Source organism: Stegostoma tigrinum, chromosome 14 (assembly GCF_030684315.1).
Source record: "Stegostoma tigrinum isolate sSteTig4 chromosome 14, sSteTig4.hap1, whole genome shotgun sequence".
Lineage (NCBI taxonomy): Eukaryota > Metazoa > Chordata > Chondrichthyes > Orectolobiformes > Stegostomatidae > Stegostoma > Stegostoma tigrinum.
In genome coordinates, this window is record NC_081367.1 from 49,716,790 (window position 1) to 49,743,511 (window position 26,722).

At 38.3% G+C, this 26,722-nt stretch overlaps 1 protein-coding gene across 1 annotated transcript; it reads left to right on the forward strand.

Annotated features, from left to right (window-relative positions):
• Nucleotides 1–18,445: 18,445 nt before the first annotated feature.
• LOC132210489 (uncharacterized) lies at nt 18,446–26,036 on the forward strand. Its single transcript, XM_059650827.1, has 11 exons — nt 18,446–18,461; nt 18,986–19,078; nt 20,025–20,117; nt 20,642–20,734; nt 21,678–21,752; nt 22,276–22,368; nt 23,306–23,398; nt 23,922–24,017; nt 24,966–25,058; nt 25,573–25,674; nt 26,008–26,036. The coding sequence occupies exons 1-11, from the start codon at nt 18,446–18,448 to the stop codon at nt 26,034–26,036; spliced, it is 876 nt and encodes a 291-aa protein (XP_059506810.1).
• The last annotated feature ends 686 nt before the right edge of the window (nt 26,037–26,722 follow it).

A 26,722-nucleotide genomic window follows, 5' to 3' on the forward strand; every position in this document is an offset into this window, starting at 1 on the left:
CTGCCTGTCCACCTATCTTCATATCATTGGCAAACTTCACCAGAATGCCCCCAGTCCCTTCATACAGATCATTAATATGTAAATTGAACAGCTGTGGCCCCAACATTGAACCCTGCGGGACACTACTTGTCACCGGTTGCCATTCCGAAAAAGAACCTTTTATCCCAACTCTCTGCCTTCCGTCAGACAGCTAATCCTCAATCCAAGCCAGTAGCTCACCTCGAACACCATGTGCCCTCACCTTGCTCAGCAGCCTCCTGTGAGGCACCTTATCAAAGGCTTTTTGGAAGTTTAGATAGATAACATACACTGGGTTTCCCTGGTCTAACCTACTTGTTACCTCTTCAAAGAATTCTAACAGGTTTGTCAGGCACGACCTCCCCTTACTAAATCCGTGCTGACTTGTTCTAATCTGACCCTGCACTTCCAGGAATTTAAAAATCTCATCCTTGACAATGGATTCTAGAATTTTACCAACTACCGAGGTTAGGCTAATCAACCTATAATTTTCCATCTTTTGCCTTGATCCTTTCTTAAACAAGGGGGTTACAACAGCAATTTTATAATCATCTGGGACTTTGCCAGACTCCAGTGACTTTTGAAAGATCACAACCAAAGCCTTCATTATTTCCTCAGCCACCTCCCTCAGAACTCTAGGATGTAGCCCATCAGGGCCAGGAGATTTATCAATTTTTAGACCTTTAGCTTTTCTAGCACTTGCTCTTTTGTAATGTCTATCATACTCAACTCTGCCCCCTGACTCTCCTTAAGTGTTGGAATACTACTCATGTCTTCCATTGTGAAGACTGACGCAAAGTACTTATTAAATTCTTCAGCTATTTCCTTATCTCCCATCACTAGCCTTCCAGCATCAATTTGCAGCAGCCCAATGTCTACTTTTGCCTCTCGTTTGTTTCTTATGTATTGAAAGAAGCTTTTACTATCATTTCTAATATTACTAGCTAGCCTACCTTCATATTTGATCCTCTCCTTCCTTATTTCTGTCTTTGTTATCCTCTGTTTGTTTTTGTAGCCTTCCCAATCTTCTGATTTCCCAGTGTTCTTGGCCACTTTATAGGCTGTCTCTTTTTCTTTGATACATTTCCTGACTTCCTTTGGCAGCCATGGCTGTCTAATCCCACCCCGGATAGTCTTTCTTTTCTTTGGGATGAACCTCTGTACTATGTCCTCAATTATACCCAGAAACTCCTGCCATTATTGCTCTACTTTCTTCACTGCTAGGCTCTGCTTCCAGTCGATTTTCGTCAATTCCTCTCTCATGCCCCTGTAATTACCTTTATTTAACTGTAACACCATTACATCCAATTTTGCCTTCTCTCTTTCAAACTGCAGACTGGACTCTATCATATTATGATCACTGCCTCCTAAGTGTTCCCTTACTTTAGGATCTTTTATAAAGTCAGGCTCATTACACAGCACTAAGTCCAGAATGGCCTAATCCCTTATGGGCTCCCCTCGATCTGTTCCAAAAAGCATCCTGCAGGCATTCCGTGAATTCCCTTTCTTTGAATCCACCAGGAACTTTATTCACCCAGTCCACCTGCACATTGAAGTCCCCCTTGATCACCGTGACCTTGCCTTTCTGACATACCCTGTCTATTTCCCGGTGCATCTTGCGCCGGTGGTCCTGATCACTGTTAGGAGGTCTGTACAAAACTCCCATTATGGTTTTGTTGCCTTTATGAGTCCTCAACTCCACACACGCAGACTCCACATGCCCTGACCCAATGTCATTCAGTGCCGTAGTTTTAAATTCATTCTTAACTAACAAGGCGACCCTGCCCCATCTGCCTAACTCTCTGTCTTTTCGATAACTTGTGAATCCTTGGGTGTTTAACTGCCAGCCCTGAACCCCCTGCAACCACGTAGCACTAAGTCCAGTATAGTGTGATCTCTTGTGGGCTCCATCACAAGCTGATCCAAAAAGCCATCCAGCAAACATTCCATGAATTCCCGTTCGTTGGATCCATTCACAGGATATGATACTTGTTACGATGAATATACTTCTAGGAAACCATCCCATTCATGTTAGATGCTGAGAAATGTTTGGGTGTTTCAACTGGCTCATTGAAATAGATTGAACTCATTGAAGTATGGTCATCAAATAATAAAATGGAGGGGAGTGCAGCCTAACTGCAGCTGAAAGTGGGCTGCTCTCCATTAGTGAGAGAGAACTGGTTACAAACTAACTTTGAGAGCCACCATGCCCCTAGCGGTGGCGAAACATCCTTGGTTGGATCCATAATCGTAAGCGCACTTGGTGCAGGAATTGAACACATGCACTTTGTATCACTGTGCATCACATGTCACACATGCAGCCAACAATTATAGTCTGAAACCGTTACAAGTGTTTAGGTATCTCCTCACATGAAGCATTTCACTTTCTTTCACTTAATTCTCTTTTACCATTAACAGCGACATCATCACCACCTTCAACATCAGAACAAAGTACATCAGCAGACCCATCGACAAATGTAACCACATCTGAAACCATGTCATACCCGACAGGTAAAACTTCAAGATCAGATTTCTCTCTGATAAATTATTTTTAAAAAAAGCCGCAGTCAGTTCCTTCGTTGACAGTACTGTCAACAATGTCTAAATGGGAAAGCAAAAACTGAAAGACCTGCAGATCATGCGACATGAGAAAAGAAATCAGAAATTGCTGGAAAGCACTGAGTTGAGAAGAAGGGCCAGGGACCTGAAACCTGAACTCAGGTTTCTCTCCAAGGAAGCTACCACACATGCTCAATTTTACCAGCCAATTCTGTTTAATTTTCGAAATGTGAAAAGTTCATTTGTTTTCTGAATTTCGTGGCTAATTATTGCCTTTCAATTTCATTTCTCCGTCCATCCTAATTGCAATTAGAATTCTTCAAACCTGCAAATATTTTTACTTGGTCGACATCTTTTTCAATTTTGGAATTTAATTTGTTGTTTTTTGGCATAAATTGAAACTCATACAACAGCCGTCTGATATTGTTTCTAGCAAAGAACTACCAGTTGTTTGTTCTGTTCACATTTGCTGTTTTAAAAAATGTCCTGCTGATACAAACATGTTCTTACTCTCCAAAACAATAGGCAAATCTACTCTCATAAAATATCACTTTCACAAAATGCATCGAGCGCGTGGAAATTCATACAATGTAATACTTGTCACAATGAATATACTTCTAGGAAACCATCCCATTCATGTTAGATGCTGAGAAATGTTTGGGTGTTTCAAGTGGCTCATTGAAATGGCTTGAACTCATTGAAATATGGTCATCAAATAATAAAGTGGAGGGTCATGCAGCCTAACTGCAGCTGAAAGTGGGCTGCTCTCCATTAGTGAGAGAAATTCTGGTTACAAACTGACTTTGCGAGCCACTATGCTCCTGGCGGTGGTGAAACATCCTTAGTTGGGTCCATAATGGTAAGCGCAGTTAGTGCAAGAATTGAACCCATGCACTTTGTATCGTCGTGCATCACATGTCACACATGCTGCCAACATTATCGTCTGAAACATTTACAACTGTTTAGATATCTCCTCACATGAAGCATTTCACTTTCTTTCACTTAATTCTCTTTTATCATTAACAGTGACATCATCACCACCTTCAACATCAGAAGCAAGTACATCAACAGAACCATCGACAAATGTGACCACATCTGAAACCATGTCATACCCAACAGGTAAAACATCAGGCTCAAACTTCTCTCTGATAAATTATTTTTAAAAAGCTGCAGTCAATTCCTTCATTGACAGTACTGTCGACAATGTCTAAATGGGAAAGCAAAAACTGAAAGACGAGCAGATCTTGCTATATGAGAAAAGAAATCAGAAATTGCTGGAAAGCATTGAGTTTGGAAGACGGGTCTGGTGACCTGAAACCTGCCCTCAGGATTCTCCTCAGGGAAGCTACCACACATGCTCAGTTTTCTTAACGGGAAAAGTTCTTTTTGGTTTATTAATGCCATTTAATTAAATTTCTCAGTCTGTCTGTTTTGCAACTAAAATTCATGTTGTCTGCTAATGCTTGTACATGCTTGAAATATTTTTAAATTTTTGTGTTTCATTTAATTTTTTGATGGCATTAATTGAGCCTCATAAAACAGCCCTCTGATAATGTTTCTTGCAAAGAACCACTTGCTGTTTTAAAAAATGTCCTTACCCTCCATCACAATGGACAAAACTACACTCATAACATGTCACTTTCACAAAATGCATCAAGTTTGTGGAAATTCATACGACGCAATACTTGTCATGTTGAATATATTCATAGGAAACCATCCCATTCATGTCAGATGCTGAAAAATGTTTGGGTGTTTCAACTGTTTATCTCAAGAGGGTTGGAATATAAAAGCAGCGATGTGCTTCTGAGGCTTTATAAATCTCTAGTTAGGCCCCATTTAGAATACTGTGTCCAATTTTGGGCCCCACACCTCAGGACGGACATATTAGCGCGGGAGCGTGTCCTGCGGAGATTCAAACGGATGATCCCTGGAATGGTAGGTTTAACGTATGATGAACGGCTAAGGATCCTGGGATTGTACTCATTAGAGTTTAGAAGGTTGCGGGGAGATCTAATAGAAACTTACAAGATAATGTATGGCTTAGAAGGGGTGGACGCCAGGAAGTTGTTTCCGTTAGGTGGGGAGACTACGACCCGTGGGCACAGCCTTAAAATTAGAGGGAGTAAATTTAAAACTGAAATGAGACGACATTTCTTCAGCCAGAGAGTGGTGGGCTTGTGGAATTCATTGCCACGGAGTGCAGTGGAGGCCGGGACGTTGGATGCCTTCAAGGCAGAAATCGATAAATTCTTGATCTCACCAGGAATCAAGGGCTACGGGGAAGGTACAGGGAAGTGGAGTTGAAATGCCCATCAACCATGATTTAAATGGTGGAGTGGACTTGATGGACTGAATGGCCTTACTTCCACTCCTATGTCTTATGGTCCTTTGGTTTAACTGACTTCTTGAAATATAATTATCAAATACTAAACTGGAGTGAAATGCAGCCTGCCCCCAGCTGAAAGTTGGCTGGTCTTGACTGAAAATTGGTTACAAACTGACTTTGAGAGCCACCGTGCCTCTAGTGATGCTGAAATGTCCTTAGGTCAGTCCATAATGGTAACCACAGTTAGTGCAGGAATTGAACCCATGCACTTGGCATCATTCTGCGTCACAGGTCACACATGCAGCCAACATTGTAGATTGAACCAATTAGGAGTATTTAGATGTCTTCTCACACACAGCATTCCACTTTATTTCACTTACTTCAATTTTACCTTCAGCAGCTACAACATCACCACCTTGAACATCAGAAGAAAGTACATCAACAGATGTAGAACCCAACTGTGAACATTCAAACTGCTGTTTCATAAAACATTTTTTGAAAAGCCGCAGACAATTCTTATTTGAAAGAATGTTTGATAACTATCTAAATTCAAAACGCTCATTTGTGTTTTCAGCATTTTGTGTCTCTTCATTGAATTTGCAAGTTTTTTTCACATCATATCTGTGCCGACTTCAAAATCAAGGATATCGACCAAAATATTTCTGTTTGAAATCTCCTGTAAATTTTCAATTACCATTACGTTAACGCTCATGGAATAGTGAAACTCAGAAACCAGAATTTTGATTATATTACTTTTAGCCCCGACAATGACTTCTCCCAACACGTGGCCCGAACAAAGCCTTACTGACAAATATATATTCTCCTCTTCCTTAAGAATAGAGAAAACATGTTTCAAAACAAGATAATGAAATGTGAGGCGAGATGAACACAGCAGGCCCAGCAGCATCTCAGGATGGGTCTAGGCTTGAAACGTCAGCTTTCGTGCTCCTGAGATGCTGCTGGGCCTGCTGTGTTCATCCAGCCTCACATTTCATTATCTTGGATTCTCCAGCATCTGCAGTTCCCATTATCAATGTTTAAAAACAAGTCGCTTTTACAAAATGCTTGAAGCTTATTCTAAATAAGCAGGTACAGCATGCCTTTCGTTCATTGATTCCACTTTTTAACATCAACAGCAACGTCATCATCACCTTCAACATCAGCTGAAAGCATATCTACTGAACGAGCGATACATGGAACAACATCTGAAACCACGTCATCCTCGACAGGTAAAACGTCAGACCCAAATTTGCAATACCAGAAATTAATTCAGAAATTGCGGAAAAACTCGAGTTGTGAAGAAGGGTCCAGGGACCCGGAACCTGAACTCAGGTTTCTCGCCCACTTCTGCTGAATTTTACCAGTTATTCCTGTTTAATTTTCTAAATGGGTAAAGTTCATTTGTTTTCTGAGTATCGTGGATAATTATTGCTTTACGATTGAATTTCTCAGTCTGTCTGTTTTGCAATTAAAATTCATGATATAGGCTGATATTTTCAAATGTTTGAAATGTTTTACAATTTTTGAGTTTCATTTGATTTTGATGGCATAAATTGAAACTCATAAAACAGCCCTCTGATAACGGTTCTAGCAGGGAACTACCAATTGTTTGTTCAGTTAACAGTTGCTGTTTTAAAATTGTCCTGCTGCTACACACACATTCTTACTCTCCTTAATAGTGGACAAAACGACTCTCATAAAATGTCACTTTCACAAAAGCATGAAGTTGGTGGGAATAGGCACAATGCAATATTTGCCATGGTGAACACATGCAGAAGAAACCATCCCATTCATTCAGATGCATAAAATGTTTGGGCGTTTCAACTGACTTGCTGAAATATGGTCATCGAATACTAAAATGTGGTGAAATGCAGCCTACCTCCAGCTAAAAGTAGGCTGATCTCCAGTAGTGAGAGAAAACTGGTTACAAACTGACTTGGAGAGCCACCATGCCTCCATTGGTGGTGAAGCCCCCTTGGTGGGTCCATAATGGTAACCGCAGTTAGTGCAGGAATTGAACCCATGCACTTTGCATCATTCTACGTCACAGCTCAGACATGCAGCCAACATGATAGACAGAAACAGTGTCAAGTGTTTCGATATCACCTCACATACAGCATTCCACTTTCTTTCACTGACTTCACTTTTATCATTAACAGCTACATCAATCGAAAGTACATCAACAGAACCATCTACAACTGTAACCACATATGAAACCACCTCATCCTCAACAGGTAAAACTTGAGATGTTTCCATTTTTACCCAACTGTGAACGTTCAAACTGCTGTCTCGTAAATCATTTTTTGAAAAGCCGCAGATGGTTCTAACTTGATATAATATTTGATAACTATCTAAATTCAAAACGTCCATTTGTGATTTCAGCATTTTATGTCTCTTCATAGAATTTACAAGTTGTTTTCACATCATATCTGTGCCGACTTCAAATTCAAGGATATCTACCAAAAGTTTTCCATTTGAAATCTCTTGTAAATTTTCAATTACCGTTATGTTAACGCTCATGGAATAGTGAAACTCAGAAACCAGAATTGTGATTACATTTCAAATAAACCCAACAATGACTTCTATCAACACATGGCCCTAAAAAGGCCTTACTGACACATATACTTTCTCCTCTTCCTTAAGAATGGAGGAAACATGTTTCAAAACAAGTCACTTTTGCAAAATGCTTGAAGCTTATTATAATTAACAAGGTATGGCATGCCTTTCGTCCATCTATTCCCCTTTTTAGCATCAACAGCGACATCATCATCACCAACAACATCAGCTGAAAGTCAATCTACTGAACCATCGACAACTGTGACCACATCTGAAACCACGTCATCCTCGACAGGTAAAACGTCAGACCAAAACTTGCAATGCCAGAAATTAAATCGGAAATTGCTGGAAAACCGCAAGTTGTGAAGAAGGGTCCGTGGACCCAAAACCTGAACTCAGGTTTCTCTCCACAGAAGCTCCCACTCCTCCTGAATTTTACCAGCAATTTCTGTTTAACTTTCGAAATGGGAAAAGTTTATTTGTTTTCTGAAATTCATGGCTGATTATTGCCTTTCAAATAAATTTTTCAGACCATTTTTTTGCAATTAAAATTGATGATATCTGCTAATATTTTCACATGTTTGAAATGTTTTTCAATTTTTGAGTTTCATTTGATATTTTGATGGCATCAATTGAAACTCATAAAACAGCCCTCTGATAACGGTTCTAGCAGGGAACTACCAATTGTTTGTTCAGTTAACAGTTGCTGTTTCAAAAAATGTCCTGCTGCTACACACACATTCTTACTCACCTTAGTAGTGGGCAAAACGACTCTCATAAAATGTCACTTTCACAAAAGCATGAAGTTGGTGGAAATTCATACGATCCAATATTTGCCATGGTGAACACATGCAGAAGAAACCATCCCATTTCTTCAGATGCATAAAATGTTTGGGCGTTTCAACTGACTTATTGAAATATGGTCATCAAATACTAAAATGTGGTGAAATGCAGCCTGCCTCCAGCTGAAAGTAGATTGATCACTAGTTGTGAGAGAAAACTGGTTACAAACTGACTTTGAGAGCCAACATGCATCTATTGGTGGTGAAGCCCCCTTGGTGGGTCCATAATGGGAACCGCAGCTCAGACATGCAGCCAACATGATAGACAGAAACAGTGACAAGTGTTTCGATATCACCTCACACACAGCATTCCACTTTCTTTCACTGTCTTGGCTTTTATCATTAACAGCTACATCATCACCACCTTCAACATCAGAAGAAAGTACATCAACAGAACCATCTACAACTGTAACTACATATGAAACCACGTCATCCTCAACAGGTAAAACTTGAGATGTTTCCCTTTTTACCCAGCTGTGAACGTTCAAACTGCTGTCTCATAAATCATTTTTTGAAAAGCCGCAGACGATTCTTACTTGATATAATATTTGATAACTATCGAAATTCAAATCGTCCATTTGTGTTTTTAGCATTTTCTGTCTCTTCAGAGAATTTGCAAGTTGTTTTCACGTCATATCTGTGCCGACTTCACAATCAAGGATATCTACCAAACGTTTTCCATTTGAAACCTCGTGTAAATTTTCAATTACCATTATGTTAATGCAATAGATTAGTGAAACTCAGAAACCAGAATTGTGATTACATTTCAAATAAACCCAACAATGACTTCTATCAACACATGGCCCTAAAAAGGCCTGACTGACACATATACTTTCTCCTCTTTCTTAAGCATGGAGGAAACATGTTTCAAAACAAGTCACTTTTACAAAATGCTTGAAGCTTATTCTAAGTACCCAGGTATGGCATGCCTTTCGATCATTGATTCTACTTTTTAACATCTACAGCAACATCATCGTCACCTTCAACATCAGCTGAAAGTATATCTACTGAACCATCGACAACTGTAACAACATCTGAAACCACGTCATCCTCGACAGGTAAAATGTCAGACCCAAACTGGAAATACCAGAAATTAATTCAGAAATTGCATAAAAACTCAAGTCATGAAGAAGGGTCCGGGGACCCGAAACCTGAACACAGGTTTCTCTCCACAGGAACAACCACTCCTGCTAAATTTTACCAGCCATTTCTGTTTACTTTTCTAAATGGGAAAAGTTCATTTGTTTTCTGAGTATCGTGGCTAATTATTGCTTTTCAATTTAATTTCTCAGTCCATCTGTTTTGGAATTAAAATTCATGATATCTGCTAATATTTTCAAACATTTGAAATGTTTTTAAATTTTTGCGTTTCATTTGCTTATTTGATGGCACAAATTGAAACTCATAAAAGAGCCGTCTGATACTGTTTCTTGCACAGAACCACCTATTGTTTGTTCAGTTAACAGTTGCTGTTTGGTTCTGCTGAGACACACACATTCTTACTCTCCTTAACAGTGGACAAAACGACTCTCATAAAATGCCACTTTCACACAAGCGTGAAGTTCGTGGAAATAAAAATGGTGCAATAGTTGCCATGGCGAACACATTTATAAGAATCCATCCCATGCATTGAGATGCATAAAATGTTTGTGTGTTTCAACTGACTTCTTGAAATATGGTCATCAAATACTAAAATGTAGTGAAATGCAACCTGCTTGCAGTTGAAAGTGGGCTGTCCCCATTCGTGTGAGAAAACTGGTTCCAACCCGACTTAGAGAACCACCATGCCTCACAGAGAGCATTCCACTTTCTTTCAATGACTTCGCTTTTATCATTGACAGCTACATCGTCACCACCTTCAACATCAGAAGAAACTGCATCAACAGAACCATCTACAACTGTAACCACATATGAAACCATGTCATCCTCAACAGGTAAAACTTGAGATGTTTCCAATTCTACCCAAATGTGAACGTTCAAACTGCTGTCTCGTAAATCATTTTTTGAAAAGCTGCAGACAATTCTTACTTGATATAGTATTTGATAACGATCTAAATTCGAAACGTCCATTTGTGTTCTCAGTATTTTATGTCTCTTCATAGAATTTGCAAGTTGTTTTCACATCATATCTGTGCCGACTTCAAATTCAAGGATATCAGCCAAAAGTTTTCCATTTGAAATCTCTTGTAAATTTTGAATTACTGTTATGTTAATGCTCATGGAAACGTGAAACTCAGAAACCAGAATTGTGATTACATTTCTATTAACCCCGACAATGACTTCTATCAACACTTGGCCCTAAAAAAGCCTTACTGACACATATACATTCTCCTCTTCCTTAAGAATGCAGAAAATCTGTTTCAAAAAAAGACACTTTTACAAAATGCTTGAAGCTTATTCTAAATAACCAGGTATAGCATGCCTTTCGTTCATTGATTCCACTCTTTAACATCAACAGCGATATCATCATCACCGTCGACATCAGCTGAAAGTATATCTACTGAGCCATCAACAACTGTAACAACATCTGAAACCACGTCATCCTCGACAGGTAAAACGTCTGACCAAAATTTGCAATACCAGAAATTAAATCAGAAATTGCTGGAAAACCGCAAGTTGTGAAGAAGGGTCCGTGGACCCAAAACCTGAACTCAGGTTTCTCTCCACAGAAGCTCCCACTCCTGCTGAATTTTACGAGCAATTTTTGTTTAACTTTCTAAATGGGAAAAGTTCATTTGTTTTCTGAATTTCGTGGCTGATTATTGCCTTTCAAATAAATTTTTCAGTCCCTCTTTTTTGCAATTGAAATTTATGATAGTGGCTCATATATGCACCTGTTTGAAATGTTTTTCAATTTTTGAGTTTCATTTGATATTTTGATGGCATAAATTTAAACTCATAAAGCAGCCCTCTGATAAAGGTTCTAGCAGGGAACTACCATTTATTTGTTCAGTTAACAGTTGCTGTTTTGAAAAACGTCCTGCTGATACAAACACATTCTTCCTCTCCTCAATAGTGGACAAAACGACTCTCATAAAATGTCACTTTCACAAAAGCATGAAGTTGATGGAAATTCCTACGATCCAATATTGCCATGGTGAACAGATGGATAAGATACCATCCCATTCATTCAGAAGCCTAAAATGTTTGGGGATTCAACTGACTTATTGAAATATGGTCATCAAATACTAAAATGTAGTGAAATGCAGCCTACCTCCAGTTGAAAGTGGGCTGCTCTCCATTCGTGTGAGAAAATTGGTTACAAACTGACTTTGAGAGCCACCGGGCCTCTCGTGTTGGTGAAACTCCCTTGGTGGGTCCATAATGGTAAAGGTAGTTTGTGCAGTAATTGAACCCATGCACTTCGAATCATTCTACATCACAGCTCAGACATGCAGCCAACATTACAGACTGAACCAGTTACAAGTGTTTCAATATCTCCTCACATTCAGCATTCCACTTTCTTTCACTGACTTCGCTTTTATCATTAACAGCTACATCACCATCACCCACAACATCAGAAGAAACGACATCAACGGAACCATCTACAGCTGTAACCACATATGAAACCATGTCATCCTCAACAGGTAAAACTTGAGATGTTTCCAATTCTACTTAAATGTGAACGTTCAAACTGCTGTCTTGTAAATCATTTTTTGAACTGCCACAGTCAATTCTTTCTTGATATAATATTTGATAACTATCTAAATTCAAAACGTCCTGATGTGGTTTTAGCATTTTATGTCTCTTCATAGAATTTGAAAGTTGTTTTCACATCATATCTGTACCGACTTCAAATTCAAGGATATCTACCAGAGGTTTTCCATTTGAAATCTCCTGTAAATTTTCAATTGCCATTATGTTAACGCTCATGGAATAGTGAAACTCGGAAACCAGAATTGTGATTACATTTCTATTAACTCCGACAATTACTTTTATCAACACTTGGTCTTAAAAAAGTCTGACTGACACAAATACGTTCTGCTCTTGCTTAAGCATGGAGGAAACATCTTTCAAAACAAGTCACTTTTACAAAATGCTTGAAGCTTATTTGAAATAACCAGGTACAGCATGCCTTTGATTCATTGACTCCACTTTTGAACATCAACAGCAACGTCATCATCACCTTCAACATCAGCTGAAAGTATATCTACTGAACCATCAACAACTTTAACAACATCTGAAACCACGTCATCCTCGACAGGTAAAACGTCAGACCAAAATTTGCAATACCAGAAATTAAATCAGAAATTGCTGGAAAACCTCGTGTGGTGAAGAATGTTCCGGGGACCCGAAACACAAACTCAGGTTTCTCTCCACGGAAGCTCCCACTCCTGCTGAATTTTACCAGCAATTTCTGTTTGATTTTCTAAATGGGAAAAATTCATTTGTTTTCTGAATTTTTTGGCTAATTATTGCCTTTTAATTAAATTTCTTAGTCTGTCTGTCTTTTTTGGAATTAAAATTCATGATGTCTGCTGATATTTGTACATGTTTGAAATCTTTTTCAATTTTTGAGGCTCATTTGATTTTTTTGATGGCATTAATTGTATCTCATGAACCAGCCCTCTGATAACGTTTCTAGCAAAGAACCATCAATTGTTTGATCTGTCAACATTTTCTGGTTTAAAATATGTCCTGCTGATACACACATGTTCCTAGTCTCCATAACAATGGACAAAACTGCTCTCATAAAATGTCACTTTCACAAAATGCATCAAGATCGTGGAAATTCATACGATACAACATTGTTGTGATGAATATATCTACAGGAAACCATCCCATTCATGCCAGATGCTAAAAAATGTTTGGGTCTTTCAACTGACATATTGAAATATAATCATCAACTACAAAACTGGAGTCAAATGCAGTCTGCTCCCAGCTGATAGTTGGCTGCTCTTCATTAGTCACACTGACTTTGAGAGCCAGCAGGCCCCTGGTGGTGGTGAAATCCCCTTGGTGGGTCCATAATGGTAACCACAGTTAGTGCAGTATTTGAACCCATGCACTTCGAAACATTTTGTATCACAGCTCAGACATGCAATCAACATTATAGACCAAAGCAGTTACAAGTGTTTCGATACCACGTCACGTACAGCATTCCACTTTCGTTCACTGACTTCGCTTTTATCATTAACAGCTACACCAGTCGAAAGTACATCAACAGAACCATCTACACCTGTAACCACATATGAAACCACGTCATCCTCAACAGGTAAAACTTGAGATGTTTCCATTTTGACCCAACTGTGAATGTTCAAACTGCTGTCTCGTAAATCATTTTTGAAAACCGCAGACGATTCTTACTTGATGTAATATTTGATAACTATCTAAATTTGTAAAGTCCATTTGTGATTTCAGCATTTTATGTCTCTTCATAGAATTTACAAGTTGTTTTCACATCATATCTGTGCCGACTTCAAATTCAAGGATATCGACCAAACGTTTTCCATTTGAAATCTCTTGTAAATTTTCAATTACCATTATGTTAATGCAATAGATTAGTGAAACTCAGAAACCAGAATTGTGATTACATTTCAAATAAACCCAACAATGACTTCGATCAACACATGGCCCTAAAGAGGCCTTACTGACACATATACGTTCTTCTCTTTCGTAAGAATGGAGGAAACATCTTTCAAAACAAGTCACTTTTGTAAAATGCTTGAAGCTTATTATAATTAACCAGGTACAGCATGCCTTTCGTCCATTTATTCCACTTTTTAGCATCAACAGCGACATCATTATCACCAGCAACATCAGCTGAAAGTATATCTACTGAACCATCGACAACTGTAACCACATCTGAAACCACGTCATCCTCGACAGGTAAAACGTCAGACCAAAATTTGCAATATCAGAAATTAAATCAGAAATTGCTGGAAAACCGCAAGTTGTGAAGAAGGGTCGGGGAACCTGAAACCTGAACTCAGGTTTCTCTCCACAGAAGCTCCCACTCCTGCTGAATTTTACCAGCAATTTCTGTTTAACTTTCGAAATGGGAAAAGTTTATTTGTTTTCTGAATTTCATGGCTGATTATTGCCTTTCAAATAAATTTTTCAGTCCATCTTTTTTGCAATTAAAATTCATGATATCTGCTAATATATTCACCTGTTTGAAATGTTTTTCAATTTTTGAGTTTCATTTGATTTTGATGGCATAAGTTGAAACTCATAAAACAGCCCTCTGATAACGGTTCTAGCAGGGAACTACCAATTGTTTGTTCAGTTAACAGTTGCTGTTTCAAAAAATGTCCTGCTGCTACACACACATTCTTACTCACCTTAATAGTGGACAAAACGACTCTCATAAAATGTCACTTTCACCAAAGCATGAAGTTGGTGGAAATTCATACGATCCAATATTTGCCATGGTGAACACATGCATAAGAAACCATCCCTTTCATTCAGATTCATAAAATGTTTAGGCGCTTCAACTGACTTATTGAAATATGGTCATCAAATACTAAAATGTGGTGAAATGCAGCCTGCCTCCAGCTGAAAGTAGATTGATCACTAGTTGTGAGAGAAAACTGGTTACAAACTGACTTTGAGAGCCAACATGCATCTATTGGTGGTGAAGCCCCCTTGGTGGGTCCATAATGGTAACCGCAGTTAGTGCAGGAATTGAACCCATGCACTTTGCATCATTCTACATCACAGCTCAGACATGTAGCCAACATGACAGACAGAAACAGTGACAAGTGTTTTGATATCACCTCACACACAGCATTCCACTTTCTTTCACTGTCTTCGCTTCTATCATTAACAGCTACATCATCACCACCTTCAACATCAGTCGAAAGTACATCAACAGAACCATCTACAACTGTAACCACATATGAAACCATGTCATCCTCAACAGGTAAAACTTGAGATGTTTCCAATTCTACCCAAATGTGAACGTTCAAACTGCTGTCTCGTAAATCATTTTTTGAAAAGCCGCAGACGATTCTTACTTGATATAATATTTGATAACTATCTAAATTCGAAACGACCATTTGTGTTTTTAGCATTTTATGTCTCTTCAGAGAATTTGCAAGTTGTTTTCACATCATATCTGTGCCGACTTCAAAATCAAGGATATCTACCAAAGGTTTTCCATTTGAAACCTCGTGTAAATTTTCAATTACCATTATGTTAACGCTCATGGAATAGTGAAACTCAGAAACCAGAATTGTGATTACAATTCAAATAAACCCGACAATGACTTCTATCAACACTTGGCCCTAAAAAGGTCTTACTGACACATATACTTACTCCTCTTTCTTAAGCATGGAGTAAACATGTTTCAAAACAAGTCACTTTTACAAAATGCTTGAAGCTTATTCTAAATAACCAGGTATGGCATGCCTTTCGATCAATGATTCCACTTTTTAACATCAACAGCGACATCATCATCACCTTCAACATCAGCTGAAAGTATATCTACTGAACCATCGACAACTGTATCCACATCTGAAACCACGTCATCCGCGACAGGTAAAACGTCAGACCCAAACTGGCAATACCAGAAATTAAATCAGAAATTGCGGACAAACTCGAGTTGTGAAGAAGGGTCCGGGGACCCGAAACCTGAACACAGGTTTCTCTCCACAGGAACAACCACTCCTGCTAAATTTTACCAGCCATTTCTGTTTACCTTTCTAAATGGGAAACGTTCATTTGTTTTCTGAGTATCGTGGCTAATTATTGCTTTTCAATTTAATTTCTCAGTCCATCTGTTTTGGAATTAATATTCATGATATCTGCTAATATTTTCAAACGTTTGAAATGTTTTTAAATTTTTGCGTTTCATTTGCTTATTTGATGGCACAAATTGAAACTCATAAAAGAGCCGTCTGATACTGTTTCTTGCACAGAACCATCTATTGTTTGTTCAGGTAACAGCTGCTGTTTGGTCCTGCTGAGACACACACATTCTTACTCTCCTTAACAGTGGACAAAACGACTCTCATAAAATGTCACTTTCACAAAAGCATGAAGTTAGTGGAAATACAAATGATGCAATATTTGCCAGGGTGAACACATTCATCAGAAACCATCCCTTGCATTCAGATGCATAAAATGTTTGTGTGTTTCAACTGACTTCTTGAAATATGGTCATCAAATACTAAAATGTAGTGAAATGCAGCCTGCCCCCAGTTAAACGTGAGCTGCTCCCCATTCGTGTGAGAAGACTGGTTCCAAACCGACTTAGAGAACCACCATTCCCCTAGCGGTGGTGAAAATCCTTAGGTGGGTCCATAATGATAACCGCAGTAATTGCAGGAATTGAACCCACAAACTTCGAATCATTCTGCATCACAGCTCAGACATGCAGCCAACATTATCGAAATAACCAGTTACAAGTGTTCAGCTATCACCGAACAGAGAGCAATCCACTTTCTTTCACTGACTTCGCTTTTATCATTGACAGCTACATCATCACCACCTTCAACATCAGAAGAAACTACATCAACAGAACCATCTACACCTGTAACCACATATGAAACCATGTCATCATCAACAGGTAAAACTTGACATGTTTCCAATTCTACCCAAATGTGAACATTCAAACTGCTGTCTCGTAAATCATTTTTTGAATAACCACAGACAATTCTTACTTGATATAATATTTGATAACTGTCTAAATTCGAAACGCCCATTTGTGTTTTCAGCATTTTATGTCTCTTCATAGAATTTGCAAATTGTTTTCACATCCTATCTGTGCCGACTTCAAATTCAAGGATATCTACCTAAGGTTTTCTGCTGGAAATCTCTTGTAAATTTTCAATTATCATTATGTTAACGCTTATGGAAACGTGAAACTCAGAAACCAGAATTGTGATTCCATTTCAAATAACCCCAACAATGACTTCTATCAACACATGACCCTAAAAAGGCCTTACTGACACATATACGTTCTTCTCTTTCTTAAGAATGGAAAAAACATGTTTCAAAACAAGTCACTTTTGCAAAATGCTTGAAGCCTATTATAATTAACAAGCTACAGCATGCCTTTCGTCCATTTATTCCAATTTTTAGCATCAACAGCGACATCATTATCACCAGCAACATCAGCTGAAAGTCTATCTACTGAACCATCGACAACTGTAACCACATCTGAAACCACGTCATCCTCGACAGGTAAAACGTCAGACCAAAATTTGCAATACCAGAAATTAAATCAGAAATTGCTGGAAAACCGCAAGTTGTGAAGAAGGGTCCGGGGACCCGAAACACGAACTCAGGTTTCTCTCCACAGAAGCTCCCACTCCTGCTGAATTTTACCAGCAATTTCTGTTTAACTTTCGAAATGGGAAAAGTTTATTTGTTTTCTGAATTTCGAGGCCGATTATTGCCTTTCAAATAAATTTTTCAGTCCATCTTTTTTGCAATTAAAATTCATGATGTCTGCTAATATTTTCACGTTTGAAATGTTTTTCAATTTCTGAGTTTCATTTGATTTTGATGGCACAAATTGAAACTCATAAAACAGCCCTCTGATAACGGTTCTAGCAGGGAACTACCAATTGTTTGTTCAGTTAACAGTTGCTGTATGAAAAACATCCTGCTGATACAAACACATTCTTACTCTCCTTAATAGTGGACAAAACGACTCTCATAAAATGTCACTTTCACTGAAGCATGAAGTTGATGGAAATTCATATGATGCAATACTTGCCATGGTGAACATATGGATAAGATACCATCCCATTCATTCAGATGCCTAAAATGTTTGTGGTTTCAACTGACTTATTGAAATATGGTCATCAAAAACTAAAATATTATGAAATGCAGCCTACCTCCAGTTGAAAGTGGGCTGCTCTCTATTCGTGTGAGAAAGCTGGTTACAAACTGACTTTGAGAGCCACCGGGCCTCCCGTGTTGGTGAAGCCCCTTGGTGGGTCCATAATGGTAAAGGCAGTTCGTGCAGTAATTGAACCCATGCACTTCGAATAATTCTACATCACAGCTCAGACATGCAGCCAACATTATAGACTGAACCAGTTACAAGTGTTTCAATATCTCCTCACATAGAGCATTCCACTTTCTTTCACTGACTTCGCTTTTATCATTAACAGCTACATCATCACCACCCACAACATCAGAAGAAACTACATCAACGGAACCATCTACAACTGTAACCACATATGAAACCATGTCATCCTCAACAGGTAAAACTTGAGATGTTTCCAATTCTAGCCAAATGTGAACGTTCAAACTGCTGTCTTGCAAATCATTTTTTGAAAACCCGTAGACTATTCTTAATTGACATGATATTTGATAACTATCTAAATTCGAAACGTCCATTTGTGTTTTCAGCATTTTATGTCTCTTCATAGAATTAGCAATTTGTTTCCACATCATATCTGTGCTGACTTCAAAATCAAGGATATCTACCAAAGGTTTTCCATTTGAAACCTCGTGTAAATTTTCAATTCCCATTATGTTAACGCTCATGGAATAGTGAAACTCAGAAACCAGAATTGTGATTACATTTCTATTAACCCCGACATTGACTTTTATCAACACTTGGCCTTAAAAACGTCTTACTGACACATATACATTCTCCTCTTCCTTAAGCATGGAGGAAACATGGTTCAAAACAAGTCACTTTTACAAAATGCTTGAAGCTTATTCTAAATAACCAGGTACAGCATGCCTTTCCTTCATTGATTCCACTTTTGAACATCAACAGCAACGTCATCATCACCTTCAACATCAGCTGAAAGTATATCTACTGAACCAGTGATAACTGTAACCACACCAGAAACCACGTCATCCTCGACAGGTAAAACGTCAGACCAAAATTTGCAATACCAGAAATTAAATCAGAAATTGCTGGAAAACCTCGTGTGGTGAAGAATGTTCTGGGCACCCGAAACATGAACTCAGGTTTCTCTCCACGGAAGCCCCCACTCCTGCTGAATTTTACCAGCAATTTCTGTTTCATTTTCTCAATGGGAAAAATTCATTTGTTTTCTGAATTTCGTGACTAATTATTGCCTTTCAATTAAATTTCTTGCTCTGTCCGTTTTGGAATTAAATTTCATGTTGTCTGCTAATATTTGTACATGTTTGAAATCTTTTTCAATTTTTGAGGCTCATTTGATTTTTTTGATGGCATTAATTGTATCTCATGAACCAGCCCTCTGATAACGTTTCTAGCAAAGAACCATCAATTGTTTGATCTGTTAACATTTGCTGGTTTAAAATATGTCCTGCTGATACATACACGTTCTTAGTCTCCATAACAATAGACAAAACTGCTCTCATAAAATGTCACTTTCACAAAATGCATCAAGATCATGGAAATTCATACGATACAATATTGTCATGGTGCATATATTTACAGAAACCATCCCATTCATGTCAGATGCTAAAAAATGTTTGGGTCTTTCAACAGACGTATGGAAATATAATCATCAACGACAAAACTGGAGTGAAATGCAGCCTACCCCAGCTGAAAGTTGGCTGCTCTTCATTAGTTACTGAAAAATGGTCTCACACTGACTTTGAGAGCCAGCAGGCCCCTGGTGGTGGTGAAACCCCCTTGGTGGGTCCATAATGGTAACCACAGTTAGTGCAGGAATTGAACCCATGCACTTCGAATCATTCTGCATCACAGCTCAGATATGCGGCCAACATTATAGACTGAACCAGTTACATGTGTTTCAATATCTCCTCACATAGAGCATTCCACTTACTTTTACTGACTTCACTTTTATCATTAACAGCTACATCATCACCACCTTCAACATCAGAAGAAACTACATCAACAGAACCATCTACAACTGTAACCACATACGAAACCATGTCATCCTCAGCAGGTAAAACTTGAGATGTTTCCAATTCTACCCAAATGTGAACGTTCAAACTGCTGTCTTGTAAATCATTTTTTGAAAAGCCGCAGACTAATCTTAATTGACAGGATATTTGATAACTATCAAAATTCGAGACGTCCATTTGTGTGTTCAGCATTTTATGTCTCTTCATAGAATTTGCAATTTGTTTCCACATCATATCTGTGCTGACTTGAAGATCAAGGATATCTACCAAAAGTTTTCCGCTTGAAATCTCTTGTAAATTTTCAATTACCATTATGTTAATGCTCATGGAATTATGAAACTCAGAAACCAGAATTGTGATTACATTTCTATTAAGCCCGATAATTACTTTTATCAACACTTGGCCTTAAAAAAGTCTTACTGACACACATACATTCTCCTCTTCCTTAAGCATGGAGGAAACATGTTTCAAAACAAGTCACTTTTACAAAATACTTGGAGCTTATTTTAAATAACCAGGTACAGCATGCCTTTCCTTCATTTATTACACTTTTTAACATCAACAGCAATGTCATCATCACCTTCAACATCAGCTGAAAGTATATATACTGAACCAGCGTCAACTGTAACCACATCAGAAACCATGTCATCCTCGACAGGTAAAACGTCAGATCCAAACTTGCAATATCAGAAATTAAATCAGAAATTGCTGGAAAATGTTGAGTTGTGAAGAAGTGTCAGGGGTCCTGAAACCTGAACTCAGGTTTCTCCCCACGGAAGTTACCACACCTGCTCAATTTTACCAGCAATTTCTGTTTAATTTTCTAAAAGGGAAAAATCATTTGTTTTTTGAATTTCGTGGCTACTTATTGATTTTCAATTGAATTTCTCAGTCCGTCTTCTTTGCGATCAAAATCCATGATGTCAGCTGATATTTCCACATGTTTGAAATGTTATTCGATTTTTGACTTCTATTTAATGTTTTGATGGCAGAAATTGAAACTCATAAAACAGCCCGCTGATAAGGTTTCTAGCGAAGAACCGCCAATTGTTTGATCGGTTAACAGTTGCTGTTTCTGAAAATGTCCTGCTGATACACACACATTCTTACTCTCCTCAATAGTGGACAAAATGACTCTCATAAAATGTCACTTTCACAAAAGCATGAAGTGTCATGGAAATTCATACGATGCAATACTTGCCAGGGTGAACACTTTCATTAGAAGCCATCCCATTCATTCAGATGCATGAAATGTTTCGGTGTTTCAACGGACTTCTTGAAATGTGGCCAACAAATACGAAAATGTAGTGAAATGCAGCCTACCTCCAGTTGAAAATGGGCTGCTCTCCATTCGTGTGAGAAAACTGGTTACAAACTGACTTTGAGAGCCACCATGCCTCTAGTGGTGGTGAAGCCCCTTGGTGGGTCCATAATGGGAACCGCAGCTAGTGCAGGAATTGACCCATGCACTTCGAAACATTATTAATCACAGCTCAGACATGCAGCCAACATTATAGACTGAACCAGTTACAAGTGTTTCGATATCTCCTCACATTGAGCATTCCACTTTCTTTCACTGACTTCGCTTCTATCATTAACAGCTGCATCAGTCGAAAGTACATCAACAGAACCATCTACAACTGTAACCACATATGAAACCACGTCATCCTCAACAGGTAAAACTTGAGATGTTTCCATTTTGACCCAACCGTGAACGTTCAAACTGCTGTCTCTTAAATCATTTTTTGAAAAGCCGCAGACGATTCTTACTTGATATAATATTTGATAACTATCTAAGTTCGAATCGTGCATTTGTGTTTTCAGCATTTTATGTCACATCATAGAATTTGCAAGTTGTTTTCACATGATATCTGTGCAGAATTCAAAATTAAGGATATCTACCAAAAGTTTTCCATTTGAAACCTTGTTTAAATTTTCAATTACCATTATATTAGTGCAATAGATTAGTGAAACTCAGAAACCAGAATTGTGATTACATTTCAAATAACCTGAACAATGACTTCTATCAACACTTGGCCCTAAAAAGGCCTGACTGACACATATACTTTCTCCTCTTTCTTAAGCATGGAGTAAAGATGTTTCAAAACAAGTCACTTTTACAAAATGCTTGAAGCTTATTCTAAGTACCCAGGTATGGCATGCGTTTCGATCATTGATTCCACTTTTTAACATCTACAGCGACATCATCGTCACCTTCAACATCAGCTGAAAGCATATCTACTGAACCATCGACAACTGTAACAACATCTGAACCCACATCATCATCGACAGGTAAAACGTCAGTCCCAAACTGGAAATACCAGAAATTAGTTCAGAAATTGCAGAAGAACTCGAGTTGTGAAGAAGGGTCCGCGGACCCGAAACCTGAACACAGGTTTCTCTCCACAGGAACAACCACTCCTGCTAAATTTTACCAGCCATTTCTGTTTACTTTTCTAAATGGGAAAAGTTCATTTGTTTTCTGAGTATCGTGGCTAATTATTGCTTTTCAATTTAATTTCTCAGTCCATCTGTTTTGGAATTAATATTCATGATATCTGCTAATATTTTCAAACATTTGAAATGTTTTTAAATTTTTGCGTTTCATTTGATTATTTGATGGCACAAATTGAAACTCATAAAAGAGCCGTCTGATACTGTTTCTTGCACAGAACCACCTATTGTTTGTTCAGTTAACAGTTGCTGTTTGGTCCTGGTGAGACACACACATTCTTCCTCTCCTTAACAGTGGACAAAACGACTCTCATAAAATGTCACTTTCACAAAAGCATGAAGTTCGTGGAAATACAAATGATGCAATAGTTGCCATGGCGAACACATTTATAAGAACCCATCCCATGCGTTCAGATGCATAAAATGTTCGTGTGTTTCAACTGACTTCTTGAAATATGGTCATCAAATACTAAAATGTAGTGAAATGCAGCCTGCCTGCAGTTGAAAATGGGCTGCTCCCCATTCGTGTGAGAAGACTGGTTCCAAACCGACTTAGAGAACCACCATGCCCCTAGCGGTGGTGAAAATCCTTAGGTGGGTCCATAATGATAACCGCAGTTGGTGCAGGAATTGAACCCATGCACTTCGAATCATTCTGCATCACAGCTCAGACAAGCGGCCAACATTATCGACTGAACCACTTACAAGTGTTCAGCTATCACCTTACAGAGAGCTTTCCACTTTCTTTCACTGACCTGGCTTTTATCATTGACAGCTACATCATCACCACCTTCAACATCAGAAGAAACTACATCAACAGAACCATCTTCACCTGTAACCACATACGAAACCATGTCATCCTCAACAGGTAAAACTTGAGACGTTTCCAATTCTACCCAACTATGAACATTCAAACTGCTGTCTCATAAATCATTTTTTGAAAAGCTGCAGACAATTCTTACTTGATATAATATTTGATAACTGTCAAAATTCGAAACGCACATTTGTGATTTCAGCATGTTATGTCACTTCCTAAATTTGCAAGTTGTTTTCACATCATATCTGTGCCGACTTCAAATTCAAAGATATCTACCAAAAGTTTTCCATTTGAAATTTCTTGTAAATTTTGAATTACCGTTATGTTAACGCTCATGGAAACGTGGAACTCAGAAACCAGAATTGTGGTTACATTTCTATTAACCCCGACAATGACTTCTATCTACACTCGCCCCTAAAAAAGCCTTACTGACACATATACATTCTCCTCTTCCTTAAGAATGCAGAAAATGTGTTTCAAAACAAGACACTTTTACAAAATGCTTGAAGCTTATTCTAAATAACCAGGTATAACATGCCTTTCCTTCATTGATTCCACTCATTAACATCAACAGCGATTTCATCATCATCACCTTCGACATCAGCTGAAAGTATATCTACATTACCATCAACAACTGTGACAACATCTGAAACCATGTCATCCTCGACAGGTAAAACATCAGACCAAAATCTGCAATACCAGAAATTAAATCAGAAATTGCTGGAAAACCTTGTGTAGTGAAGAAGGTTCCGGGGACCCGAAACATGAACTCAGGTTTCTCTCCACGGAAGCCCCCACTCCTGCTGAATTTTACCAGCAATTTCTGTTTGATTTTCTCAATGGGAAAAATTCATTTGTTTTCTGAATTTCGTGACTAATTATTGCCTTTCAATTAAATTTCTTGCACTGTCCGTTTTGGAATTAAATTTCATGTTGTCTGCTAATATTTGTACATGTTTGAAATCTTTTTCAATTTTTGAGGCTCATTTGAGTTTTTTGATGGCATTAATTGTATCTCATGAACCAGCCCTCTGATAACGTTTCTAGCAAAGAACCATCAATTGTTTGATCTGTCAACATTTGCTGATTTAAAATATGTCCTGCTGATACATACACGTTCTTAGTCTCCATAACAATGGACAAAACTGCTCTCATAAAATGTCACTTTCACAAACTGCATCTAGATCGTGGAAAATCATACGATACAATATTGTCATGATGAATATATTTACAGGAAACCGTCCAATTCATGTCAGATGCTAAAAAATGTTTGGGTTGTTCAACTGACGTATTGAAATATAATCATCAACTACTAAACAGGAGTGAAATGCAGCCTGCTCCCAGCTGAAAGTTGGCTGCTCTTCATTAGTGACTGAAAAATGGTCTCACACTGACTTTGAGAGCCAGCAGGCCCCTGGTGGTACTGAAACCCCCTTGGTGGGTCCATAATGGTAACCACAGTTAGTGCAGGAATTGAACCCATGCACTTCGAATCATTCTGCATCACCGCTCAGACATGCGGCCAACATTTTAGGCTGAACCAGTTACAAGTGTTTCAATGTCTCCTCACATTCAGCATTCCACTTACTTTTACTGACTTCACTTTTATCATTAACAGCTACATCATCACCACCTTCAACATCAGAAGAAACTACATCAACAGAACCATCTACAACTGTAACCACATACGAAACCATGTCATCCTCAACAGGTAAAACTTGAGATGTTTCCAATTCTACCCAAATGTGAACGTTCAAACAGCTGTCTTGTAAATCATTTTTTGAAAAGCCGCAGACTAATCTTACTTGATATAATATTTGATAACTATCTAAATTCGAGACGTCCATTTCTGTTTTTAGCATTTTATGTCTCTTCATAGAATTTTCAAGTTGTTTTCACATCATATCTGTGCCGACTTCAAATTCAAGGATATCTACCAAACGTTTTCCATTTGAAACCTCTTGTAAATTTTCAATTACCATTATGTTAACGCAATAAATTAGTGAAACTCCGAAACCAGAATTGTGATTACATTTCAAATAACCCCAACAATGACATCTATCAACACATGGCCCTAAAAAGGCTATACTGACACATATACTTTCTCCTCTTCCTTAAGAATGGAGGTAACATGATTCAAAACAAGTCACTTTTGCAAAATGCTTGAAGCTTATTATAATTAACAATGTATAGCATGCCTTTCATCCATTTATTCCACTTTTTAGCATCAACAGCGACATCATCATCACCAGCAACATCAGCTGAAAGTCAATCTACTGAACCATCGACAACTGTAACCACATCTGAAACCACGTCATCCTCGACAGGTAAAACGTCAGACCAAAACTTGCAATACCAGGAATTAAATCAGAAATTGCTGGAAAACCGCAAGTTGTGAAGAAGAGTCCGGGCACCTGAAACCTGAACTCAGGTTTCTCTCCACAGAAGCTCCCACACCTGCTCAATTTTACCAGCAATTTCTGTTTAATTTTCTAAATGGGAAAAATCATTTGTTTTCTAAATTCGTGGCTAATTACTGCTTTACACTTGAATTTCTCAGTCCGTCTTCATTGCGATCAAAATTCATGATGTCCGCTGATATTTTCACATGTTTGAAATGTTATTTAATTTTTGACTTTTATTTGATGTTTTGATGGCAGAAATTGAAACTCATAAAACAGCCCGCTGAAAAGGTTTCTAGCAAAGAACAGCCAATTGTTTCATCAGTTAACAGTTGCTGTTTCAAAAAATGTCCTGCTGATACACACACATTCTTACTCTCCTCAATAGTGGACAAAATGACTCTCATAAAATGTCACTTTCACAAAAGCATGAAGTGTCATGGAAATTCATACGATGCAATACTTGCCAGGGTGAATACATTCATAAGAAACCATCCCATTCATTCAGATGCATTAAATGTTTCGGTGTTTCAACGGAATTCTTGAAATATGGTCAACAAATACGAAAGTGTAGTGAAATGCAGCCTACCACCAGTTGAAAATGGGCTGCTCTCCATTCATGTGAGAAAACTGGTTACAAAGTGACTTTGAGAGCCACCATGCCTCCACTGTTGGTGAAGCGCCTTGGTGGGTCCATAATGGGAACCGCAGCTAGTGCAGGAATTGAACCCATGCACTTCGAAACATTTTGCATCACAGCTCAGACATGCAGCCAACATTATAGACTGAACCAGTTACAAGTGTTTCGATACCACCTCTCACACAGCATTCCACTTTCTTTCACTGACTTCACTTTTATCATTAACAGCTACATCAGTCGAAAGTACATCAACAGAACCATCTACAACTGTAACCACATATGAAACCACGTCATCCTCAACAGGTACAACTTGAGATGTTTCCAATTCTACCC

Excerpts from the sequence above, each read along its gene's own strand:
- LOC132210489 (XM_059650827.1), top strand. Across the intron at positions 20,735-21,677 it reads AACCATGTCATCCTCGACAG|CTGCATCAGTCGAAAGTACA; the intron begins GTAAAACGTCAG and ends TATCATTAACAG. Across the intron at positions 25,675-26,007 it reads AACCACGTCATCCTCGACAG|AAATTGAAACTCATAAAACA; the intron begins GTAAAACGTCAG and ends TTTTGATGGCAG.